Source organism: Myotis daubentonii, chromosome 16 (genome assembly GCF_963259705.1).
Source record: "Myotis daubentonii chromosome 16, mMyoDau2.1, whole genome shotgun sequence".
NCBI classification, from domain to species: domain Eukaryota; kingdom Metazoa; phylum Chordata; class Mammalia; order Chiroptera; family Vespertilionidae; genus Myotis; species Myotis daubentonii.
Window position 1 is genome coordinate 55,078,210 of NC_081855.1, and position 22,603 is coordinate 55,100,812.

At 55.3% G+C, this 22,603-nt stretch overlaps 1 protein-coding gene and 1 long non-coding RNA gene across 5 annotated transcripts; one reads left to right on the top strand and one right to left on the bottom strand.

The window, feature by feature from the left end:
• Positions 1-1,357: 1,357 nt before the first annotated feature.
• Positions 1,358-14,055, bottom strand: ST6GALNAC1 (ST6 N-acetylgalactosaminide alpha-2,6-sialyltransferase 1). 3 transcript variants are annotated; one of them, XM_059671322.1, is made up of 10 exons: positions 13,774-14,053; positions 7,973-8,114; positions 7,169-7,846; positions 3,959-4,127; positions 3,688-3,859; positions 3,365-3,503; positions 3,030-3,133; positions 2,770-2,859; positions 2,599-2,698; positions 1,358-2,419 (listed from the first exon to the last, which is right to left on the bottom strand). In XM_059671322.1, exons 1-10 carry the CDS (start codon positions 13,902-13,904, stop codon positions 2,228-2,230), a joined length of 1,917 nt encoding a protein of 638 aa, XP_059527305.1. In that variant the 5' UTR covers positions 13,905-14,053; the 3' UTR covers positions 1,358-2,227. The 3 variants fall into 3 exon arrangements, with proteins under 3 accessions (XP_059527305.1, XP_059527306.1, XP_059527304.1); XM_059671323.1 differs by having other exon boundaries at positions 7,169-7,738; positions 13,774-14,049; XM_059671321.1 differs by having other exon boundaries at positions 7,169-8,114; positions 13,774-14,055.
• Positions 14,056-14,137: 82 nt separating this feature from the next.
• LOC132219137 (uncharacterized) lies at positions 14,138-20,325 on the top strand. Of its 2 annotated transcripts, XR_009449383.1 has the most exons (4): positions 14,138-14,296; positions 14,880-15,554; positions 18,246-18,331; positions 19,701-20,325. It is a non-coding gene; the product is annotated as an uncharacterized LOC132219137 (long non-coding RNA). The 2 variants fall into 2 exon arrangements; XR_009449382.1 differs by having other exon boundaries at positions 14,138-15,554.
• Positions 20,326-22,603: the final 2,278 nt, after the last annotated feature.

Genomic DNA, 22,603 nt, shown 5'->3' on the forward strand with positions numbered 1-22,603 from the left:
ATCCGGTGATTGGTGATCGGAGGGTGATGAGGGTCAACTCCTCTGGCCGAGGCATCAGGCCTGGGCGGGGGCCAGAGCCAGTGATCGGGGGGAGATGGGGGTCCCCTGTCCAAGCCTGACACCTCTGGCGGAGGCGTCAGGCCTGGACAAGGGGCAGAGCCAGCAATCGGAGGGTTCTGGGGGTCAACGCCTGAGGGCTCCCAGTATGTGAGAGGGGGCAGGCTGGGCTGAGGGACACTTCCCCCCACACACCCAGTGCACGAATTTCATGCACCGGGCCCCTAGTATATATATATATATATAAAAAAGAACTAGGAAAACCTGAAAGAAAGAAAGAAAAAAAAAAAAAAGCTGGGCACTAAAGAGAATGGTGCGCCAAGATGCCGCCACCTTCTGCCCTGAGCTGGTACTGCACCCTTTTCGAGCAAAGCAAATCCAGTCCTTATTGGTATTAGTAATTCTGTTTAACATCCTTGCGGTTCTGGGCCTCGGAGTCCAAATCCCGGAGCTAGAGCTCAAAGAAGATGAACCGAAATGGCTTAGGTTTAGCCTAGAGTCTCCTCGTGGGGGTTGAGAAAATGCAGGGAGAAGAGAAGAATGAAAGAGGAGGAAAACTCGTTCCTTGTTGCATCAGGCGTCTCACACACAGCGGTTTTTAAAAATCGTTGTGAAATGGACCCTAAAAGTCATGTTGCAGACGAGGAAACAGCCTAAGAAAGTGTTAAGGGATGTTTTTTACAGGGTAAAATGGTGACTCGTGTGCACAAGGATTTTATTTAACGCATTCATGAGTGAAGGGACCAGTAAGATATGCCTTTATTGTACAACATGGTCCACTACCCAAGGGAACAGCTACCCGTGTCTCCATTGTACAACATGTATTTGCATCTCCGTGGACAAGACTTTTTTATTACCACCAGTTTTCTACACACACCCCCCCCCCCGCCCCGCCCAGAGTTGTCAAAGACAAGGATGGCTGGTCAGATAACCCCAGCGGCGTCCGCTAGACCAGCGATCTCCAACCTTTTCCATCTCAGGGCGCCCATAAACTAACGACTGAAATTCTGCGGCACACACACAAAATATATTTTTTTGCCGATCTGACAAAAACACACACACAAAAAAGAGGTATAGCCCTAACCGGTTTGGCTCAGCGGATAGAGCGTCGGCCTGTGGACTAAAGGGTCCCAGGTTCGATTCTGGGCAGGAGCATGTACCTTGGTTGCGGGCACATCCCCAGTGGAGGGTGTGCAGGAGGCAGCTGATCGATGTCTCTCTCGCATCGATGTTTCTAACTCTCTCTCCCTCTCCCTTCCTCCCTGTGGAGGGATCAATAGGGTATATTTAAAAAAAAAAAAAGAGGTATAATTGTGATTCATTCGCGACAGATGTCTGGCTCCTGTAGTGTTGTCTGTGGTCGTGTTTTTATTTGCCGGTCTAAGGGGAAAGGGTCCGTGCGCCACTGAGAAGCCAGGGACTGGTGTTTTATAAATTCTTGTGGCGGCACCGGCTGAAAATCGCTGGCCTGGACAGTCCAGGGTGAAATTAGCTGCCTTCAAGGCTTCAGCGCTGCTAAGAGATCGGACTTCAAACGCGGATCCGTGTTTCCATCACTTCCGTCTTTCCTCTGTGCCGATATCGCTTTTGCGCAGTGAGGGTGGTTTTCAGCGGAGATCTGTGGCACTGACCGCTCGTCACCCGTTCAGTTAAAATTCCTCGGTCTCAAGATGGGAGCCCTGCCCTAGCGGGGGTGGTTCAGTGCATAGAGTGTCAGCCTGCAGACTGAAGGGTCCCAGGTTCGATTCCGATCAAGGGCATGTACCTTGGTTGTGGGCACATCCCCAGTTTGGGGTGTGTAGGAGGCAGCTGATCGATGTTTCTCTCTCATCGATGTTTCTAACTCTCTATCCCTCTCCCTTCCTCTCTGTAAAAAATCAATAAAATATATTTTTAAAAAAGCCACGAACCTCGGTTGCAGGCTCCTCCCGGGCCTGGGCCCTGGTCAGGGCTCATGCAGGAGGCAACCGACCGATGTGCTTCTCTCACATCGATGTTTCTCTCTGTCTCTCCCTCTCTCCCACTCTCCCGAAGAACCCACGGGAAATGCCCTCTGGTGAGGATTAAAAAAGAGAAAAAAGAAAAGAAAGGCGCCCTGTCCTCCCCATCCCGGGACAGAGCCTTCGGCACTTCCCAAGCAGTCACGGCCGTCTCAGGGCGTCCCCGCCCATCAGACCTTCCGCTTGGGCGCCAGGGGGCGCTGGTACAGCCGGATGATCCCCTCGTCATGCAGCCGCTTCCAGAGCGTCCTCTCCAGGGCGAAGTCGTGGTTGGTGTAAAAGACCGTCTTTTTCCAGGACCGGTCGTAGTAGTGGTCGGAGAAGCGCTCGTGGCCCTCGGTGATGAAGCCGTAGGCGCTCACCTGCGTCGAGGTCGGTGGAGAAACGGCCTGTGTCGCTCTCTCCTGGCCTCTTCTCAGGGTCTGTGTGCGCCGTGCCCCCCCCCCCACCCATTGCACCCCCCACCCCAGCCCACGCCACCCCTGGGCGGGGCAGTGCCCAGCAGGCGGGAACCCCAGAGCCGTCGCCCGCCCGCCCCCACCTGGTCGCAGAGCTGCAGGGCGGTGAGCAGCAGCAGGGCCCCGGTGGTGGGGCGGTATATCCTCCAGTGGGCCGTGTCCAGGGTCCTCGACCTCAGGAACCTGGAAGACACCCCCGCCCGCGGTCAGGAGGCTGCGGAGGGGACGCGCGCCGCCGCCCGGCCGCCGCCCACCTGTTCTTCATGTAGCGCAGCAGGTCCGGGTGCAGCAGCAGGTACCGGTCCAGCCGCAGGGCCTCGCGGAAGACGACCTGGGGCCTGTGCCTGTGGCAGGAGGTCACCGGGCTCAGTCTCCTCCCTCCCTGGGGCCTGGCCGCCCGCAGCTCGCTCGCTCTCTCTCTCTCTCTCTCTCTCTCTCTCTCTCTCTCACACACACACACACACACACACACACACACACGCACGCACGCTCCTGGGCGAGGGGGGCGGGGTACCTGAACCAGAAGAGGCTGCCTTCCTTGACCGTCCGGTTCAGGAGCAGCGCCTCCAGCCACTCATAGTCCCGGGTGCCTTCCAGGAAGTGCAGGTAGCGGATGTCCTGGGGACCGAGGGCAGCCAGTGGCCCAGGGGGGCTGGGAGGCCCGGCTCTGCCTCCAGCCCGCCCGCCCGCCCGCCCACCCGCGGCTCTCAGGCCTGGTCCCCCACCCCTGCCTCCTCCCCGGGAACTGAGCCTGTACCCACCGCAGACTCCGGGCCAGGATGCTCGCCCCGTCCCACCTGTGCACCCCCTTCCCGGAGTCTGGCTGGCCCGGCCCCGCCCTCTGCTCACCTTCCCCAGAGGCGCATGCTGGAAGCCGCGGCTGCCCAGCAGGTACAGCGACTGCGTCAGGGAGAAGGCGGTGAAGCCGTAGAAAGATGTCCGAGTGCCCACGTCCTGCTCGTAGCCCTTAGTGACAGCGCCGCTCAGTCTGTGCAGAAGGGCAGAGGGCAGAGGGCAGAGGTCACAGACCCCTGAGCGCAGAGGGAGCTGCGTGGAGCGGGTGGAGAGAAAGGAGGGATGGAAGAGAGGTGCCCTATACAGGCCTGCACACCCTCCAGCGCTCCGGAGAGCCCGTCTCTGTAGGGAAAGCTGGGGGGGGCGGGGCGCCTCACCGGAACACGTAGTCGTGGCCGTCTATCTCCTGGCCCACGTGGGAGTCGTTCAGGATGCCCCCGTTGCCCACCACGGCGCAGCTGACGCACTGGGTGCTCCCGGCGGGGAGGCCGGCCAGGAGCAGCTGCTGCTGGGCCACCGGAGGGAAGCGGGTCACCACCTCCTGCACCACTGGAACAGAGGGGCCCTTCAGTCAGGGCCCCGGGAGGGCCAGGGCGGGGCCCCCAGGGAAGAGGCAGACCCCAGGCCCCTGGCGGAGGCCGCACTCACAGGAGCGGTTGAGCTCCATGAAGCCGAAGGGCGGGGCGAAGTGCTCCAGGCGCTCCCACTCGCTCTGGTTGAAGTGTCTGGAGTCCAGGAAGAGGGTGAGGTTGGGCAGGAAGAGATGCCGGAGCCAGAGCGACTTGGAGGCTCTCACCTTCACGGAGTCGGGGCAGGTCTAAATGCACGGGGGGGCGGGGGGGGGCGGGTCAGGCAGGCGGCAGGAGGGCCATGGCCGGGCCTGGGCCGGGCGGCAGGGGGCGGAGAGCCGGCCTCGAAGTTGGGAAGGCACCGCTTCTGCTGCCCCGTCCCTCCTGTTGGCGGCCTGCCTGCGGCGTCCTGAGGCTTCCCCGAGGTCGGGCGTCCTTGGCCGTCAAGGCCAATGCCCCTTTGTCAGAGCGGGAGAAATGGGACCGCCCGGGACGGGGTGGTCCGTGTGCTGCCCTGGCATGGTTGCAACCATGTGTAGAGTCTGTGTTTTCAGTGTGGCTCTCCTGGGGTGTTTTCTCAGGGATGGGAGAGAGGGGAGGCGGTGGGCCGCTCTGTGCAGAAGACAAGGTATTCCCAGGCGCTAGCACTGGGCACCAGGCCGGGCATCTTTACACATAGATACATACACATAGATACATACACATAGATACATACACATAGATACATACACATAGATACATACACATAGATACACACACATAGATACATACACATAGATACATACACATAGATACATACACATAGATACATACACATAGATACATACACATAGATACATACACATAGATACATACACATAGATACACACACATAGATACACACACATAGATACATACACATAGATACATACACATAGATACATACACATAGATACATACACATAGATACACACACATAGATACATACACATAGATACATACACATAGATACATACACATAGATACATACACATAGATACATACACATAGATACACACACATAGATACACACACATAGATACACACACATAGATACATACACATAGATACATACACATAGATACACACACATAGATACACACACATAGATACACACACATAGATACACACACATAGATACACACACATAGATACACACACATAGATACATACACATAGATACACACACATAGATACACACACATAGATACACACACATAGATACACACACATAGATACACACACATAGATACATACACATAGATACATACACATAGATACACACACATAGATACACACACATAGATACACACACATAGATACACACACATAGATACACACACATAGATACACACACATAGATACATACACATAGATACACACACATAGATACATACACATAGATACACACACATAGATACATACACATAGATACATACACATAGATACATACACATAGATACATACACATAGATACATACACATAGATACATACACATAGATACATACACATAGATACACACACATAGATACATACACATAGATACATACACATAGATACACACACATAGATACACACACATAGATACATACACATAGATACATACACATAGATACACACACATAGATACACACACATAGATACATACACATAGATACACACACATAGATACACACACATAGATACACACACATAGATACATACACATAGATACATACACATAGATACACACACATAGATACACACACATAGACACACACACATACATACACACACATACATACACACACATAGATACACACACATAGATACACACACATAGATACACACACACAGATACACACACACAGATACACACACACAGATACACACACACAGATACACACACACAGATACACACACACAGATACACACACACAGATACACACACACAGATACACACACACAGATACACACACACAGATACACACACACAGATACACACACACAGATACACACACACAGATACACACACACAGATACACACACACAGATACACACACACAGATACACACACACAGATACACACACATAGATACACACACATAGATACACACACATAGATACACACACATAGATACACACACATAGATACACACACATAGATACACACACATAGATACACACACATAGATACACACACATAGATACACACACATAGATACACACACATAGATACACACACATAGATACACACACATAGATACACACACATAGATACACACACATAGATACACACACATAGATACACACACATAGATACACACACATAGATACACACACATAGATACACACACATAGATACACACACATAGATACACACACATAGATACACACACATAGATACACACACATAGATACACACACATAGATACATACACATGTAGTATCTAACTGGTCCCAGAGAGGACGGGAGAGGAGGGAGAGGAACATCCATGATGAGAGAGAGTCATGGATCGGCTGCCTCCTGCACGCCCCCTACTGGGGATCAAGCCCGCAACCCGGGCATGTGCCCTTGACAGGAATTGAACCGTGACCTCCTGGTTCATGGGTCAAAGCTCAACCACTGAGCGGCACCAGCCGCCACCAAGTTGGGTATCCTTGTCTGTTAGTTCCTACCCCCAGCCTCCTGCCCACCGGAGGATGGGGAGGGGGGTCAAACCCCAGAGCAGGTTGCACTCGGTCACCCGATTGACTGCCTCTGTGGAGCCGCTCCCTGCGCTTTGAAACCAGCGGCTGCGCGTTGGCGTTGCTACGAAGCACGCACACAGCCAGGCACTGACTGTCCGGAGCAGGGGGCCTCACACTTTTTAAACAGGGGCCAGTTCACTGTCCCTCAGGCCGTTGGTGGGCCAGACTATAGTTTAAAAAAAAACTATGAACAAATTCCTATGCACACTGCACATATCTTATTTTGAAGTAAAAAAAACAAAACGGGAACAAATACAATATTTGTATTTGCGTGTGGCCCGCGGGCCGTAGTTTGAGGACCCCTGGTCCGGAGCCTCAGGGGGCTCCTTGCGCACACCTTCCCGTGCCTCCCGGCCAGGATTCTGGGGCCTGCCTTCTCCCCCCATTGCGGTGGGATAGGAAGGAAGGATGAGGTGACCCCTGGGGTGGGACCAGGCAGAGCCTAGGAATGGAGCCAGGGAGGTGAGGGAGGGGGATGGGCTGAGTGCCAGGAGGGGCGTTGGAGCCGGAGGCAGAGGGCAGGGTCGTGGCAAAACTCACCGTCTGCAAGCCCCCCACGTCCAGGCTGTATTGTTCCTCAAAGTCCCACTTGGGCTCAGCCTTGAAGTTGGCAGCCCGCAGCCTGGGGGTGGTCTGTGTGACGGGGCTCCGGGAAGGGGTGGCGCGTGGGGCGGCCGTCTCTGTGGTCACTCCTTTGGTTTCCTTCGTGGGTGACCCTGCTCCCGTGGGGGTCAGCACCTCAGCCCGGCTTTCCAGCATGGGCATCCCTGCTGTGGGCGCCCGAGGCTGCGCCGGCGCTGTCCCTGCGGCTGCCGGCAGCTGATGCTTGTCCCTCCTCCCTTCGCTTGTCCTCGCATTCAGAACCCCCGGTGCCTCCGTCCCAGGGGGGGCCGGCCCCCCCGCCTGACTGCTCGGGGACGGTGTGCCCACCGTGGTGCCCTGACTGTTGAACAGTGCCGTCCTGGCTGTGCTGGGCGCTCTGGCCATGACGTAGCCCGTGGCCTCTGAGTGGCCCGTGGCCTCCGTGTGGCCTGTGGCCTCTGTGTAGCCCATGGCCTCCGTGTAGCCCGTGGCCTCCGTGTGGCCCGCAGCCTCCGAGTGGCCCGTGGCCTCCTTGTGGCCCGTGGCCTCCGTGTGGCCCATGGCCTCTGTGTGGCCTGTGGCCTCCTTGTGGCCCGTGGCCTCCGTGTGGCCCACGGCCTCCGAGTGGCCCGTGGCCTCCGTGTAGTCCGTGGCCTCCTTGTGGCCCATGGCCTCCGTGTGGCCCGTGGCCTCTGTGTAGCCCGTGGCCTCTGTGTGGCCCATGGCCTCCGTGTGGCCCATGGCCTCTGTGTAGCCCGTGGCCTCAGGGCGCGTGTCCAGCGTGCTGCTCTCCTGCGGGGACCCTGCGTGGGTGGGGTCCCTCCTGTCCACGGGGGGCGCCGGGGGCGAGGTCTCCTGCAGTGATGGCCAGGACCTCTCTTTAATGTCCTCTATCCTGTGATGCCTGGGGACAGAGAACGGCTGATGAAGGTGAAGGGAGTAGAAGCTTGGGCCCCAGGCCGACTGCAAGCCAGTGCCTGTGCGAGGAAAGGAAGCCGCATCCCCATCTATCCCCCAGAGGAAGCCTCGCCTCCTGGGAACTCCCCTCCCCCATCCCTCCCTCACCCCCTGCCCTCGCCCCTACCCCCCCCCCCCCTCGGCTCAGTGCTGGCGCACCGACCTATGAACCAGGAGGTCACAGTTCGATTCCGGTCAGGGCACATGCCCGGGTTGCGGGCTCGATGCCCAGCGGGGATCAGTGTGGGGCGTGCAGGAGGCAGCCGGTCGGTGGTTTTCTCTCCCTCTCCCTTCCTCTCTGCCGGGTTCTCCGTGGCGCCCGGGACACTGCTGCAGATCGAGGTCTAAGAAGGGGTTTGTGTGGCCTGAGACCTGTCACCTTGGATTTGCGTGATGGGGCCCTTCAGTCAACCTTGGGTGGCTTGTGTTTTGTTTTTTTAAACGAAGTGGAGGGAACAATGGTAACCTTGTTCAAAGAAAATGGGGACGAGACGCATTTATGTCAAGACCAGGGCTGCCAACCTTGGCTTTGAATCAAGAGCCTCGCAAAGGGTCTGCCTTACAGACTGGCTTGGGGCGCTGCTCCCCAGCCAGCAGCTGCCTGCGGCTGTGAGGATGGAAGTGTCCGGAGGAGCCCAGGGGCGAGGAGTGACTGAGCCTCTCGGAGGGTCCAGACCCGGGGCTGGGGGCTCTGGGCTCGGGTCGGCTGCGGCGGCTTCCTTCTCTCTTTCTCAGCCCACGTGGTGGGGGCCGGCCGCCCCCTAGCGCCTGTTCTGGGGACTGTCGGCTCTCTATGCTCCCAGGGTTTCATTTTGGGGGCCCAGATTCTCACGCACTTGGGTGCTTTCTCCATCCCTGGCCAGGGGTCTGGGTAACACGGTGGGTGACATCCTGGGGTCCACCCTGTGCATAGGAGGAGGTCAGTCTCAAGGGAAAGAGGGGGTCATCGGCTCCTGAGATGGCAGACACCCCCTGAGTATTCACTCTGAAAGAATGCCACCCCAGGCCCGGGTTGGGGGCTCGATCCCCAGAGTGGGGCGTGCAGGAGGCAGCCGATAGATGATTCTCTCTCATCATTAATGTTTCTATCTCTCTCCCTCTCCCTTCCTCTCTGAAATCAATAAAAATATATTTATTTTTTTTTAAAGAATGCCCGCCAGTGCACGGGGAAAGCTGGCGATGGGTCTGTGCTGCTCTGTGTAGGAGAAAGGCTGAGGGCAGGAGCTCCGGCTGGGCCTCCCCGAGCTGCCCTCTAAGCTGGTAATTGAGCTTAAGCTCCAAGGGCAACGCGGAAGCCGAGGTGTTACCCGCTTGGCAAACAGCTGCTGCTACCGGGCTGGCTCTGGATTCGCCCCCACTTCCCGCCCCCAAACCTCAGAGGCCCGTGACGTCTTCCTTGCCAGCGTCCAGCACCTGCCTGGCTGTGAGCGGGGACGGGTGCGGCGGGTGGGCCGGCCCGTTCCACCTGTCAGCCCGCAGCGGTCACGTGGGCCCCGAGGACACCCAGCACCGGGCCCCTCTCTGCGGACCCATCGAGGGGCAAGAGACGGCGGCCCCCGCCCGACCCTTCAGCCCGCAAATGCCACATCTATTTTTACGGGAAGTCTTAGCAATGACCCAGGTCGTGACAACATGACGCCACTCTATTTCATTTTACTTCCCTGTAATTAAACACACCTGGGATTGCTAAGGCGGTGAGCGTTTATCCAGGCATTACCGATTCTCAGGTGGGGTGTTTGCTGAATGTTCAAATTGCTTCCGTCCACATGCTGAGTGGGTTTATACACCGTGGGCTGGGCTGGGCTGGGCTGGGGTGGTGGGAGGGTGGGGGGGCCTTTTTTCTATTAAGAGCCTGTAGGTCGCCAAAACCGGTTTGGCTCAGTGGATAGAGCGTCGGCCTGCGGACTGAAGGGTCCCAGGTTCGATTCCGGTCAGGGGCATGTACCTCGGATGCGGGCACTTCCCCAGTGGGGGGGGTGCAGGAGGCAGCTGATCGATGTTTCTGACTCTCTATCTCTCTCCCTTCCTCTCTGTGAAAAATCAATAAAATATATTTAAAAAAAAAAAAAAAAAAAAAGAGCCTGTAGGTCAGAGGACCAGGCAAATCACTCATGGATCACTTCCAAGCCAGAAGCAACTGAATTTCCTAATTCTGACCTATTTGGGAGGTAAGAATATAAAATGTTGCACTTTGAAAAATAAATGTATCATTAGCAACGATCACACCGCTGTATTCCATAAATGAAACAATTTGGCATCCTCCTCCCTCTAAATTCTTTGTTTTTTGTTTGTTTGTTTGTTAATCCGCACCCGAGGATATTTCTCCATTGATTTTTAGGGAGAGTGGGAGAGAAACATCCATGTGAGAGAAACACATCGATTCGTTGCCTCCTGCACATGCCCGGACCAGGGCCCGGGCCAGGGAGGAGCCTGCCACCAAGGTACGCGCCCTTGACCGGAATCAAACCCGGACCCTTTGGTCCGCAGGCCGACGCTCTGTCCACCGAGCCAGACCCGCCTGGGCCTCCCTCTAAATTCTTAGGTAAACATCGCACCAGGGGGAACCTGGGAGCAAAGGCAAGACTAAATGTTCAAAACTCATTGAGGCCTGAGGCCGTGGCGAGACAGCGGTCTGTCCCGGGAAGGGACTGCGGTAGCGAGAGAGTCGAGGACGCGTGACCCTGCACTGTCCCCAGGCCCCATTCAGATGACCGGGAAACGGAGACAAATAAGACGGTTGGTTCCCACCCACGAAAATTTCAGAAAAAAACAACAACTTTGGGTTGACGGCCTCGTGTCCCGGCGGCTGCAATAGAGGGCGGGGTGCTGCCTGCCTGGGGTCCTGGCTGGGGCGTGGCCGCTGGGTCTGAGCTGAAGTGAGGAGGTGACCTCGGACTAGTGTCCTGACCTCCTGTATCTGTGCGAGGAGGTGAGGGTGATGATACTGTCCCCCCGAAAGGCTTGCTAGACGGTCAGGGGCCGGGGCCGGGGCCTGGCACTGGGGTTCGCGACGTTCATCGTTAATCAGCCTCCCCTCCCGACCGGGCGCCTTTTCCCGTTTCAGGCCGTGGCTCGCTCTCTCCCTTTGCGACGCTCCCGCTGCCTCCATGTCCCGGCTCAGGCAGGTGCGGACGCTGCCTCCTCCCCGCCCCACCCTGGGCCCGGCCCGAACGAGTCTTGTCCACGGGCTGCCGCACCTTGGACGTCAGGGTGGCTCCTTATCCCTCCTGGGTGACCACGCCATCCCACGCATCTGTTTAACCTTGTGAGCCTCCTCCCCTTCATTTTGTAAACAAATAATCAGAGATAACACACAGAAAGCCCCCGGACCCTCGGTTACTATCTGCAAATCTCCTCCGACTCTGAAACGATCGTGCAGCCATAAAAGCGCCAGCAGCGCTTTGATAATGAGTGACCTTCACACACCGAGGCTTCCTGACCTTGGAAACTCTCCTTCCCCGTGGGGTTGGCGGCTTCCCGCTCCCTCTCTTTTCCTTTCTTTCTTTCTTCCTTCCTTTCTTTCTTTTTAAGAATCGTTTATTGATTTTTAGAGAGAGGGGAAGAGAAAGAAACATCGATGTGAGAGGGCACCTCCATGGCTGCCTCCTGCATGCCCCAGCGGGTACCTGGGCGGTTCTGGGGCTCGGATTCCCTCCGCGGACCGGGCTGAGCTGCCCTCCACAGCATCCTGGGCTGTGGAGACCCCGGGTGGGCGGAGGGCACGGGCTTTCTTCCCAGGGACACGATCCCAGGGTCAGTGCCCACCCCCTTCCGCCTTTAGAACGCTCCCGACCAGAAACAGGGCCAGGTACTCGGTCTCCTTCCGACTCCCGGGCACGAAGCACTGGGCGGGGGAGGAGGCCAGGGACCTGGTCACGATTCCTCCACAGCTCACCCCCACTCTCACTCCCAGAGGGCCGGCGCCCCAAACACTCGTTCTCTGAGCCTCTCTCCCTCCTCCCGTAGCTTCTTACTTGTTGGCTTTTTTTTTTTTAAGGGAGAGAGAGGAAGGGAGAGAGAGAGAAAAAAAAAACATCCATCTGAGAGTGAAACATCAATCACTCGGCTGCCTCCTCCCGCCCCCGAACTGGGATTGAGCCCACAGCCTGACTGGGAATCATACAGGCAACCTTCCGGTGCCTGGGACAACACCCAGCCTCCGGGGCCTCAGTGGACAGCGCACCTCACCTTCTTAGGTAAGGCAGATCGAGTCAAGCTTTTGTCATTTGCAACCAAAAGACTCCCAACATATACAAACCCTCCCAACATATGTAGACCTACACAAAAGTAAATGTCAGGTAGAGTAACTATTTGAGCTTACATAGCAAAAGCAGAAAATATGGAAGACAATTTATATCATTTTGGACTGGGGCAGACTTTCCTAGGAATGCACAAAGTCTAGTGGCCATAAGGGAAAAGATAGGCAAATTTCATCTGTATAAAGTTATTTGTGTGTGACATAATGGGGACCAATGTGTATCTACCCATCTGTCATCCACCTACTTCCCTACCTATCGACCCCTCCGTTTACCACACATTAGGGCTTGCATAGCATATGGTAAAGAGCACAGGCTATGGTCCCAAATGCTGGGTTTGAATCCACCCTGCAAGCAAGTCTGGGTGACTCACTTAAGCTCTCTGTGTTTCAGGGTGTTCAGAATCGTAAGCATTAGTGAGTTAATTCACATAAAGCATTTAGGATCCTGCCTGGCACCTAGAGAATTCTACAGAAGTGTTAGCCACAATAACATCATAACTACATATACACCCAGGTATTAAGAGTGCTCACCCCAGAAGAGTGGGTAGAGATGGGGTGTAATGGAGAGACCCTCCCTTCTTGCTCCACCTTTCTGTATTGTTGTAAACTTCATGAGAAGAAGCATTGCTGTCAGATTTTAAGAAGAGTGAAACACAATTTTAAAAATTGAGTCTAGAGAGAACAGGGTCTCTCCCTGCTGGAGATGTGTTTATTCTCTAAGAAAACTGGTCTAGCCTGGCCAGTGTGGCTCAGTGGTTGCACATCGACCAAGGAACCAGGAGGTCATGGTTCGATTCCCAGTCAGGGCTCATGCCCGGGGTGCTGAGGGCTCGGTACCCAGTGTGGGGTGTGCAGGAGGCAGTTGATCAGTTATTCTCTCTCATCACTGATGTCCCTCTCTCTCCCCCTCTCCCTTCCTCTCTCTGAAATCAGTAGAAGGAGATATACATCAAAGAAAACTGGTCTAGAAAATCCTTCCTATGGATTCTTGAGGCCCAGCGTTTAAGCTGCCTGCCGACGTGACGGACTTCTTAGGGAGAGCATGGTTATGAAGTGAATGAATGAATACACGGGGTAAGTCTTCTGCTTCGAGACACTGAATGGCACGTGAGAACTGAACCCCAGAACTGCCCTGAAAACTCACAGTCCCGGGGGGACATACTCCTGCTCTTGAACCCCTGCCTGCGTGCCCGTGGCACCCCCGCTCCCACCGCCTCCACGGTCCCCAGGCCTCCCGGTCCCCGTCCCCCACGAGGGCACAGCCATGTCTCTGAGTTCCCCAGTCCTCCCTCCGGAGTTTTCTGTTTCCTCCAACAAATGACGGGCTTGGCAAAGGCCAGGCTCTTACCTGGTGGGCTTTGTACTCGGTTCCTTAACGAAGGCGGGCAGGGTGAACAGGAGGAAGAGCAAGCCGGCTAAGAGCAGGAGCCAGTGAGCAGCGCGGCCCAGGTGAGCGAGTCCCCGCAGGTGGGGCCTCATGGTGGCGGGTCGGGCCCTCGGGAAGCTTCTGCATGTCCCGGGGCCTTGGCATGGACCGTGGCAGCAAGAGGAAAGGCTCGGGCGTCCTGGCTGGGGAGTGCACGCCCTTTGTCCTCATGGAGACTCTGGGAGGAACCCCGCTGCCGCAGTGGAGAGGTGTCTGCCAGGGGAGGAGGGGCCGCTCCGCTGTGCGAGGCTCCAGGCCGGCCTGGCTCGAAGGAAAACTCCTTTTGTTCAGACAAGTTCCCCTTCCTTCTCTTTGTCCTGAAGACAGTCTCTGAGCGGAGGACTTCATGTAAAACAAACACGCGTTACATGGGAGGAACCTCGCGTTCGTCAGCAGGTCCCACACCCGTGGGGACCCCGGGCGAGTGCACGGCCTCCACGCACAGGTGAGTTTTATGACAACAATAAGGGCACCCATTCGGTTCGAGGCCCCCTAGCAATCTTCTCTTAAAAGACCATCCGAAAGCCCGGCAGGCCTGTGAGCCAGGAGGTCACGGTTCGACTCCCTGTCAGGGCACATGCCTAGGTTTCAGGCTCGATCCCCAGTGTGGGGTGTGTAGGTGGCAGCCAATCAATGATTCTCCCTAATCATTGATGTTTCTATCTCTCTCTCTCTCCCTCTCCCTTCCTCTCTGAAATCAGTAAGAATATATTTAAGGGAAAAAAAGACCATCCTAAGTATTTAGGGTAGCAGTTCGCAATCTCAGGTGCACTGGAGTCCCCTGGGAAGCTTGAACACATGCTAACGCCCAGGCTGCACCCCAACCAATTAAACCAGAATCTCGGGGGCCGGGCCCTTTGCCAGGGGTGGGTATTTTTTCAGTTCCCAGGATGTGACCTAGTTGAGAACCACTGATTTATGGGCGGGGAGGGGGGGAGGGTGCGGGCACACAGTGTTGTTAAATGAACAAAGTTGGATACTCAGTGCGCTTGTCAGAACCTGGTGAGCACTTTGGGAACTTTCCACAGAGGCCTGGGACCAGCCACCTGCCTCCCGGGGCCTCGGACAAGGTCCTGAAACTTCCCGCCTCACCTGCCAAAGGGAAAGCGAGGCCTCGGCCGCCTGGGGTCAGACTCTCGGAGAGTAGGCACCCGCCCTCCTGGCCAGCCTTCTCCTCTGCAGTGACCGGCCAGCGGGCAGGATGCGTGCCCCGCACCAGGCGACCTCCCAGCCCCTCCAGGCACCAGGTGACCTCCCAGCCCCTCCAGGAGCCGCACTGTGGTCAGCCCATTTCACAGTCAAGGACATTGCCTCCGGGAGGGAGCCTCAGGCTGGGGGACCAGACCCAGCTCACACCGGCTCCTTCTCCCCTGAGGCACAGCGCCTCTGAGGAGCAGTTAATGCTGCTGGAGTGGGAAGCAAAGTACATGTGCTTGGGGCAAAGGGACAACTCGAGAAACCATCTCGAGATCAGTTAAGAAAACAGAGAATTCAGAGAAGCAGCAGGTGATTCATTGAAAAAATACTGCGGACAGTAGTTGAAGAGGTGCTGCCCAGCAGGTGCCGCTCTGAAGGTTGGGGAAGCGGGCCATGCCTCTGCGTGCTCAGCCCTCAGCTCTGGGCCCCACGTCCGTCCGTGGCCCTCACTCGGGCAGCACCAGTAAAGGCGTAAACAGCCCTCCCTCCCGGGATGGATGGAAAAGGTGAGAGCGGGCGTCCGAGCAGCTGAGAGTCACCCCAGCACTGACGGCTTCCTCTGTCCCCAAGGTTGGCCCCCGCGGCCCCGTTCCAGGGGGCGGGCCGTGAGCGAGGAGGAGCCCCCCCAGGACTGATCGGTCTGTCTCTCCGGGCACACCTCGCCTGTCCGCGCCCACACGCCGCTCTCCAAACATTCTCTCAATAGACCGGAGTCCAGTCAAAACTCTGCCTCGCCCGGCCGGCGTGGCTCAGTGGCTGAGCGTCCGCCTATGAACCAGGAGGTCATGGTTCGATCCCTGGTCAGGGCACAGGCCTGGGTTGCTGGTTCGATTCCCCAGTGTGTGGCGTGCAGGAGGCAGCCGATCAGTGATTCTGTCTCTTCATCGTTGTTTCTCTCTCTGAGAGTCTCTCCCTCTCCCTTCCTCTCTGAAATCAATGAAAATATATTTTTTAAAAGCCCACAAAACTCTGCCTTTAATTGACCCTTTCCCGGGAGTTTGCCTGCACACTTGGCACTCGAAGTTACCCTCCGCCCTGGTGCCCATGGGCAATGCCCGGCCAAGGAAGTGCACAGGGAGGCATTTCCTTACCCGGCGCCTGGGTTTGATTAAACAAAAGTGTCTTTTTCATCTCACCGTGTCTGAAGAGACAGGCTATGGGCCTCCATGGAGCCTGGGGACCCAGCTGGCCGCCAGTGCCAGCTGAGCCACGGTGCGACCTGTGCCTTCTGCCCCCTCGGGGCTGGTTGAACTTGGAGTTCTCGGGGCCAGCCGTGGAGGCGGGTCGTCGGAGTCCTGGTTTCCTGGTTCTCAGGTTCCAGCCCCCGCTGCGCTGCGCTGCGCTGGCCTGGGCAGCTGAGGACCTTCCGGAGTTTGTGAGCCACCGTCGCAATGTTCACGTTTGATCTGAAGGTCTCCTTCCTCCCCCTTTAAGCGAAAGCGACTGACGCGAGTCTCTCTCTCCAGGATGTGAGAGTCTAACTGCAGGCAGGACCTGCTCTGTGGTTCTCGGCGGCAGGTGAGCTCCCGGTCCGCACACAGACACGAAACCTGGGAATGTGCCCAAGAGATGATTACACCCTGCAGAGCCAGGCGGACGGAGTAACGGATTTAGAGAAGGACAAACTCAGAGAGAGGAAGGATCCTTTTTCTTTTTTTTTAACATATTTTTATTGACTTCAGAGAGGAAGGAAGAGGGAGAGAGAAACAGAAACATCAATGATGAGTAAGAATCATTGATCAGCTGCCCCCTGCACGCCCCCTACCGGGGATCAAGCCCACAACCTGGGCATGTGCCCCTGACCGGAATCGAACCCGGGACCCCCCAGTCCGCAGACCAACGGAGCTGAGTTGCAAATGGGGGCAAAACCGGATTTTCCACGGGGAGGAGGGCAATCAGACCCCACAGACTCTGCCCACCTGGAGGCCGCTCTTCAGGGTGAGGGTGCCTTGGGATGGCTCCAGGATTGGAATTGTTGGGAAGTGTCACCCTCAGATTCCCTCTGCTCTAAGACCACCCTGACGATTTAGAGCGGGGGGGGGGGGGGGGGGACGTCCGGCCCTCGGGCCGTACAAGGCCTGAGAAATCATCTGGTCTGGTCCTGCCAAGGCCTTAGGGGTGAGTTCATGGAATGTTTGACCCAATTCAGGCTAATGTTTAAGTTGATATTTTGTATGGCCTGCGAATGACGTTATAAATATCCAAATGGGCCCCCCCAGTGTGGCTCAGTGGGTGAGCGCCGGCCTATGAACCAGGAGGTCCCGTTCGATTCTGGTCAGGGCACATGCCTGGGTTGTGGGCTCCATCCCCAGGGTGAAACGTGTAGCCGATCAATGATTCTCTCTCATCACCGATGTTTCGCTCTCTCTCCCTTCCTCTCTGAAATCAATAAAAATATATTTTTAAAAGCGTATCCAATGGCCCTTGGCAGGAAGAAGGGTCCCCACCCTGCCTTAGAGGCATGTTGGGTCCCAGGGGACGAAGTCCAACTTCCTGGAAGTCAGCTTGTGGGGGTGGTGCGGGCACTGCACTCAGGCCCCTGAAGGCCCCTCTTCCCTGATCGGGTTCTCTGTGCTCGGCCCGCCCCTGACTTTTCCCCACAGGCTGATTGAGATCTAATGTGCCTACTACCTCGTCCCACCACCAAGTGTCCGGGCCCGTGGGTTTCAGCCGGATAACTGGATTGTGCAGTGGATTTACAGGGCAGTGCCACCATCCCCGTAATCTAATTCTAAAACGTTTTATCGAGAGAAGCCTCATATCCATGAGCGGTCGCCCCCTGCCCGAATGCTCCGCCTTCCCCGCCCGGCGGGAGGCAACCGCCCGCCCGTGTCCCGTGTCCCGTGTCCGTAGATTTGCGGGTCCTGGACACCGGGGTAAATGAGGTTCTGGGATGTGTGGGGTCCTGGTGGCTGGCTGCTGTCACTTCGCAGGCCGAGGCGTGCGCCGGGCTCCACCCCGCGTTCTTCCGTTGTCCGGAGATGCTGCGTTGGGTCGGTCCGTTCATCGGTTCCTGGGCATCTGGGTTGTCTCCGCCTTTGGCTCTTGTGAATGATGCTGCCACCAGCATTCCTGGGCAAGTTCCCGCGTGTGTGGAGAGGGCCTCGTTTCCCTTGGGAGGGCCCTCGGGGTATACTGCTGAGTTACATGGCAGCTCTAGTTTACAGTCTTTGAGGAAAGGCCCACGTATTTTTCAGAGCGGCTGCCCACGACTTTCCCACCCGCCATGCCCGAGGGATTAAATGTCCACATTGAAGCCAAAATTGATTGTGTGCGTGAACTGGTATGTTGTCATTTTGTTTGTTTGTTTAATTTTAGAGAGAGAGGAAGGGAGAGGGAGAGAGAGAGAGAAACATCCATGAGAGAGGAACGTCTACCGGCTGCCTCCTGCACGCCCCCTACTGGGGAGTGAGTCCACAACCGGGGCATGTGCCTGAGGGGGAATCGAGCCGTGACCTCCAGGTTCATAAGTCGATGGTCAACCACTGAGCCACACCAGCTGGGCTTTTAAAAAAAACAAATTTGGCACAACCAGGTGTGCTGGGTCCCAGGACAGATACCACAGATTCCTTCATCATCATGTTAATTGATCCTGCACCCACCTACGTATGTGTCCATCATTTTACTTTTTATCCTATCACAGAGGTTTCCCACTTAATCCCACCTCCTTAAATCTGTCACCAATGAATCTCATGTATAAATACGGATGTAACCCTGCCATTCTCCGGAGCACTATCTCAATTCATTGAGGTTCTGCTTCCCGGCATATGTCGACAGTTTGGCTCAAATAAACTCACAAAAATTCAAAAAAAACCCCAAACAAACAAACAAAAAAAAAACAAATTTGAGAAGTTTTCAGGCATTATTTCTATGAATATTTTTTCTCTCTGCTCCTTCCCTTTCTTATGATACTTTTCAACTCCACCATCTTCATTTGGTCTTTTAAAAATAATTTCCATTTCTTTATTAACATTCTCGACTTCATGAGTCATCATTGTCATACCTTCCTTTATCTTTTAAAAATATAGTTTCCTTTGGTTTTTAAAAGATATTTATAGTAGGTTCTGTGGCCGGCCCCCCACCCCCGCCGCCATGTATGAGTCACATTTTCCTGTTTCTTTCCTGTTAATTGTTTCGTTGAAAGCCCAACAGCTGCCAGAGTATTTCTCAGAGAGGCTGCCCATTTCACGTCCCACCAACTGGGAACGTCAGGGTTTCCACGCTGACTCTCCTCCTGGTTGTTGTAGCTGTTGTTTGTTGGGCCATTTGTTTATATGTTTAGTTCTTACCCGATTCTGTGGCGTCTAGTACCTGGTTTGTGTGCAGCTTGCGATGTCATTGCTCAGATTTTTTTGGTTTGGTTTCGTTTTTGTTTAAACCATATGTTTTTATTGGTTTCAAAGAGAGGAGGGGAGAGGGAGAGAGGGATAGAAATATCCCCCCTACTGGGATTCGAGCCTGCAACCTGGGTATGTGCCCTGACCGGGAATCGAACCATGGCCTCCTGGTTCATAGGTTGACACTCAACCACTGAGCCACACCGGCCGGGCTGTTTTGTTTTCCTCACCTCGGTCTTGCTCTGACCGCAAGGAATGAGTGGGGTCCTAAGAGGACTCTTGCTGGCTGTCTCTCTCCCTTGTCTCTCTGCTCAGCGTATGGCTGGTCTGCTGTGTTGCTGGTTTCTGCTGGCATCGTGCGCAAAATGTGCTTTGGGGCACCGTTCCTGAGGAGCCATTTTTCCCGATGTCAATACAGAATCACCAACCATGCAGAACGAGCAAAGATATGCTCGCCCGGGCACAGAAGCCAGTGGCAGCGTCGAGCTAAGGGAGACAGTAACATGTGCTCTCGGCACCTGTGGGGCAGGCTGGGGGTGTGCCAGCGCCTGACACAGCAAGCAGAGGGCACTGCCCACATCAGACTCCAGAAAGCTTTCTGTCAGGTGTGCCACCTGCGTCCTTTGTGCCACCCTGTCCTTTCTGTGCCCGTGGAATATGCCATTGAAGCCAACAGGTCTCTGAAAAGAAGCAAACTCAATGCAGGCAGCTTCTTCGCTGCTCGTAGAATTACACACGGACTCAGAGAGCTCCCCTCCGCCCTCCACGCCGGGAGCTGTTCTTATCGCTCCCGACAGCCTGCTCCCTGAATTCACGCACCGCTTGGGTTTGTCATTGCTGCTCCGGTTTGTCCTTTGGCCCTTTGGGGTGTGCTGTTCAGAAACAAGACCTTCGTTGCATCTTTTCTCTATAATCTACAGAAAATGTGCTTTATCTTGTCTTTAAGGTTGAGCGTGGCCTTGGCCCTCGGGAATGCCCATTTAGCTCTGCATCATACCTGGGCACTTCACAGTGGAGGCCTTTATCCCCGAATTGTCCCACTGCCACCGACAAAGGCAGCTGTTTGCCAAACCACACAAGAAGGACCTTTGGGTGTCGTTGGGAATGAAAGTCCTTTCTGCCCTGGGCCGTCCTCCCGCTTCTCCGGTCGGGAAGGCTGTTGTTCTGCAGCCCGTGGCTCGCCTGGGCATCGTAAGTTCCACAGTAAGGGGGCTCCTTCTGCCGCCACCCAGAATGCATGTCACCCGCCTCCTGGCTCTGGGAGTACACCCTGCCACTGTTTAGCTGTGCAATCTTGAGCAAATCACTCATGAATGGTTATATTATGAGTTCACAGGGCACAGACTCTATTCTAAGCACTTAAACATATGTTTCCTTACTCCTCATAACAATCCAATGAAGTTGGTCGTTAAAAATCTCCATTTTACAAATAAAGAAAGTGAGACGCGCAGTAACTTGCCCTAAACGACTGAGCCAGGTGGTAACACAGCCAGGATTTGAAGCCAGGGAGTCTGGGCACCTGCACCGTTGTGCTCTGTGGCCTCAGGGCGAAGTTGAATCTGAGCCTCACCTGTGACATGAGCTGGTTGACCAGATGTCTTCCCAGATCCCAAGTAGCCCGTGACGCCCAGCCTCGTTCGGGAGGAGGGCTTGGGGAGAGTGAACCCAACCTCCCGGGCCTGTTCCTTATGCTGGACCAGCCCAAACCTCCCACCGGGTGCACACTCCTCAGTCGTTACCGGCAGTACCGTGGCCACTCCACACGTCTCCCGTTCCCTGGGATAGTGTTGGTGTTACACTCACTTTTTTTTATCCCTAGACCCTTACCAAGGACCACGAGAAGATAAAGGGTGAATAAGGGTGTTTTACCTGACACACTGTACATCTGACAGAGCCTTTAAACTAGGAGGGTGTCCATGAAAGAGGAGAAGGGACCCCTCCATGCATCCCATCTGAGCCATGCCTGATAAAAAAGTGCCAATCTCTGGACTCCTAAAATATCAGCAGATTTTTGATAATATGCGGTTTTTACTAACCTTCTCCCCAAGGCTCAATTTCAAAACAGAGACCCTCAAACAGACCCATATCCTGCAAGTGGAAAAACTGGCCCTCACTCCAAGGGTCTACATAGGAGATATCTTACTGCCCAAGCCAATGAGTGATGGTGGTTGAAGAATGAGAGGGGAGCCTGGTCGGCGTGGCTCAGTGGTTGAGCATCGACCTATGAATCGGGAGGTCCCAGTTCAATTCACTGTCAAGGCACTTGCCCTGGTTTCGGGCTTGATCCCTAGTGTGGGGCGTGCAGGAGGCAGCCGATCAATGATTCTCATCACTGATGTTTCTCTCTCTCTCTCCCTTCCCCTTACTCTCTGAAATCAATAAAAATATATTTAAAAAAAAAATGAGAAGGGGCCACAGCTCCAGGTGTGGGCAGAATCCAGCTCCTTGGCCACATGCACCAAGATGCGGAGTGGGGTTTGCCACGTGGTTCCAGGACGGTGGCTGAGACTCACAGCTGAGGACCAGAGAGACGCCAAGCGGCCGAGGGGTGGGGGTGAGGATGCCCACAGGACCACCTGGAGGAAGGGCACCCTGGCACCGCCTCCTGCTGAGTGGCAGCTTCTGGAGACCTAGAAGCCACGGGGCAGGCTCCTCAGCAGGATTAGCAGGGCAGGTAGGCCACCCCTTCTCGCCCTCCCACTTCAGACTTCCGTTCCAGGAGGGGGGGGGGAGGGGGCCGGGACCGGGGTCGGAGGGGGAGGGGTGGGGTTACAGGAAGCCAGGACTGGTTTGCACAGCACTTCAGAAGTTTGTTCTTTCAGACAATTCCCAAGAATAAAGGGAGGATTGCTGACCAAGAGAGCGAGCCGCCATTCCCATGAGTCAGGGGCCCTTCTGACGACCTGAGAAAGGTACTGCCAGGAGCTGCTGCCTCCATGCTGGGCGGCCTGGGACAGGGCCGGTCTCCCGCGGCTCCCGGCTGTGGGCTCTGTGTGCTTATTGCTTAACTGCCACCAGAGTGCTGTTCAAACACCTCCATAGCCTCCTCAGGGCCCGGTTCTGTTTGCATTTCCCGGGAGTGTCAGTGTTAGATAAGAAAAAAGAACAAATACAGGCCTCCCAAGCCATAAAGTAATATAACGTCTGTCTGAGAAAACGAGTCGGAAAACTCTTTGAGATGAGCTACCCGCAAAGCCACTCCAGTGGACAAGGGCCAC

Coding starts and splice junctions, on each gene's coding strand:
- ST6GALNAC1 (XM_059671321.1), bottom strand. CDS start 13,904: ATGAGGCCCCACCTGCGGGGACTCGCTCACCTGGGCCGCGCTGCTCAC. Junction 3,860..3,958: donor CATGGAGCTCAACCGCTCCT/GTGAGTGCGGCC, acceptor CCTCTGTTCCAG/TGGTGCAGGAGGTGGTGACC. Junction 2,699..2,769: donor CTGCGCTACATGAAGAACAG/GTGGGCGGCGGC, acceptor GGTGTCTTCCAG/GTTCCTGAGGTCGAGGACCC.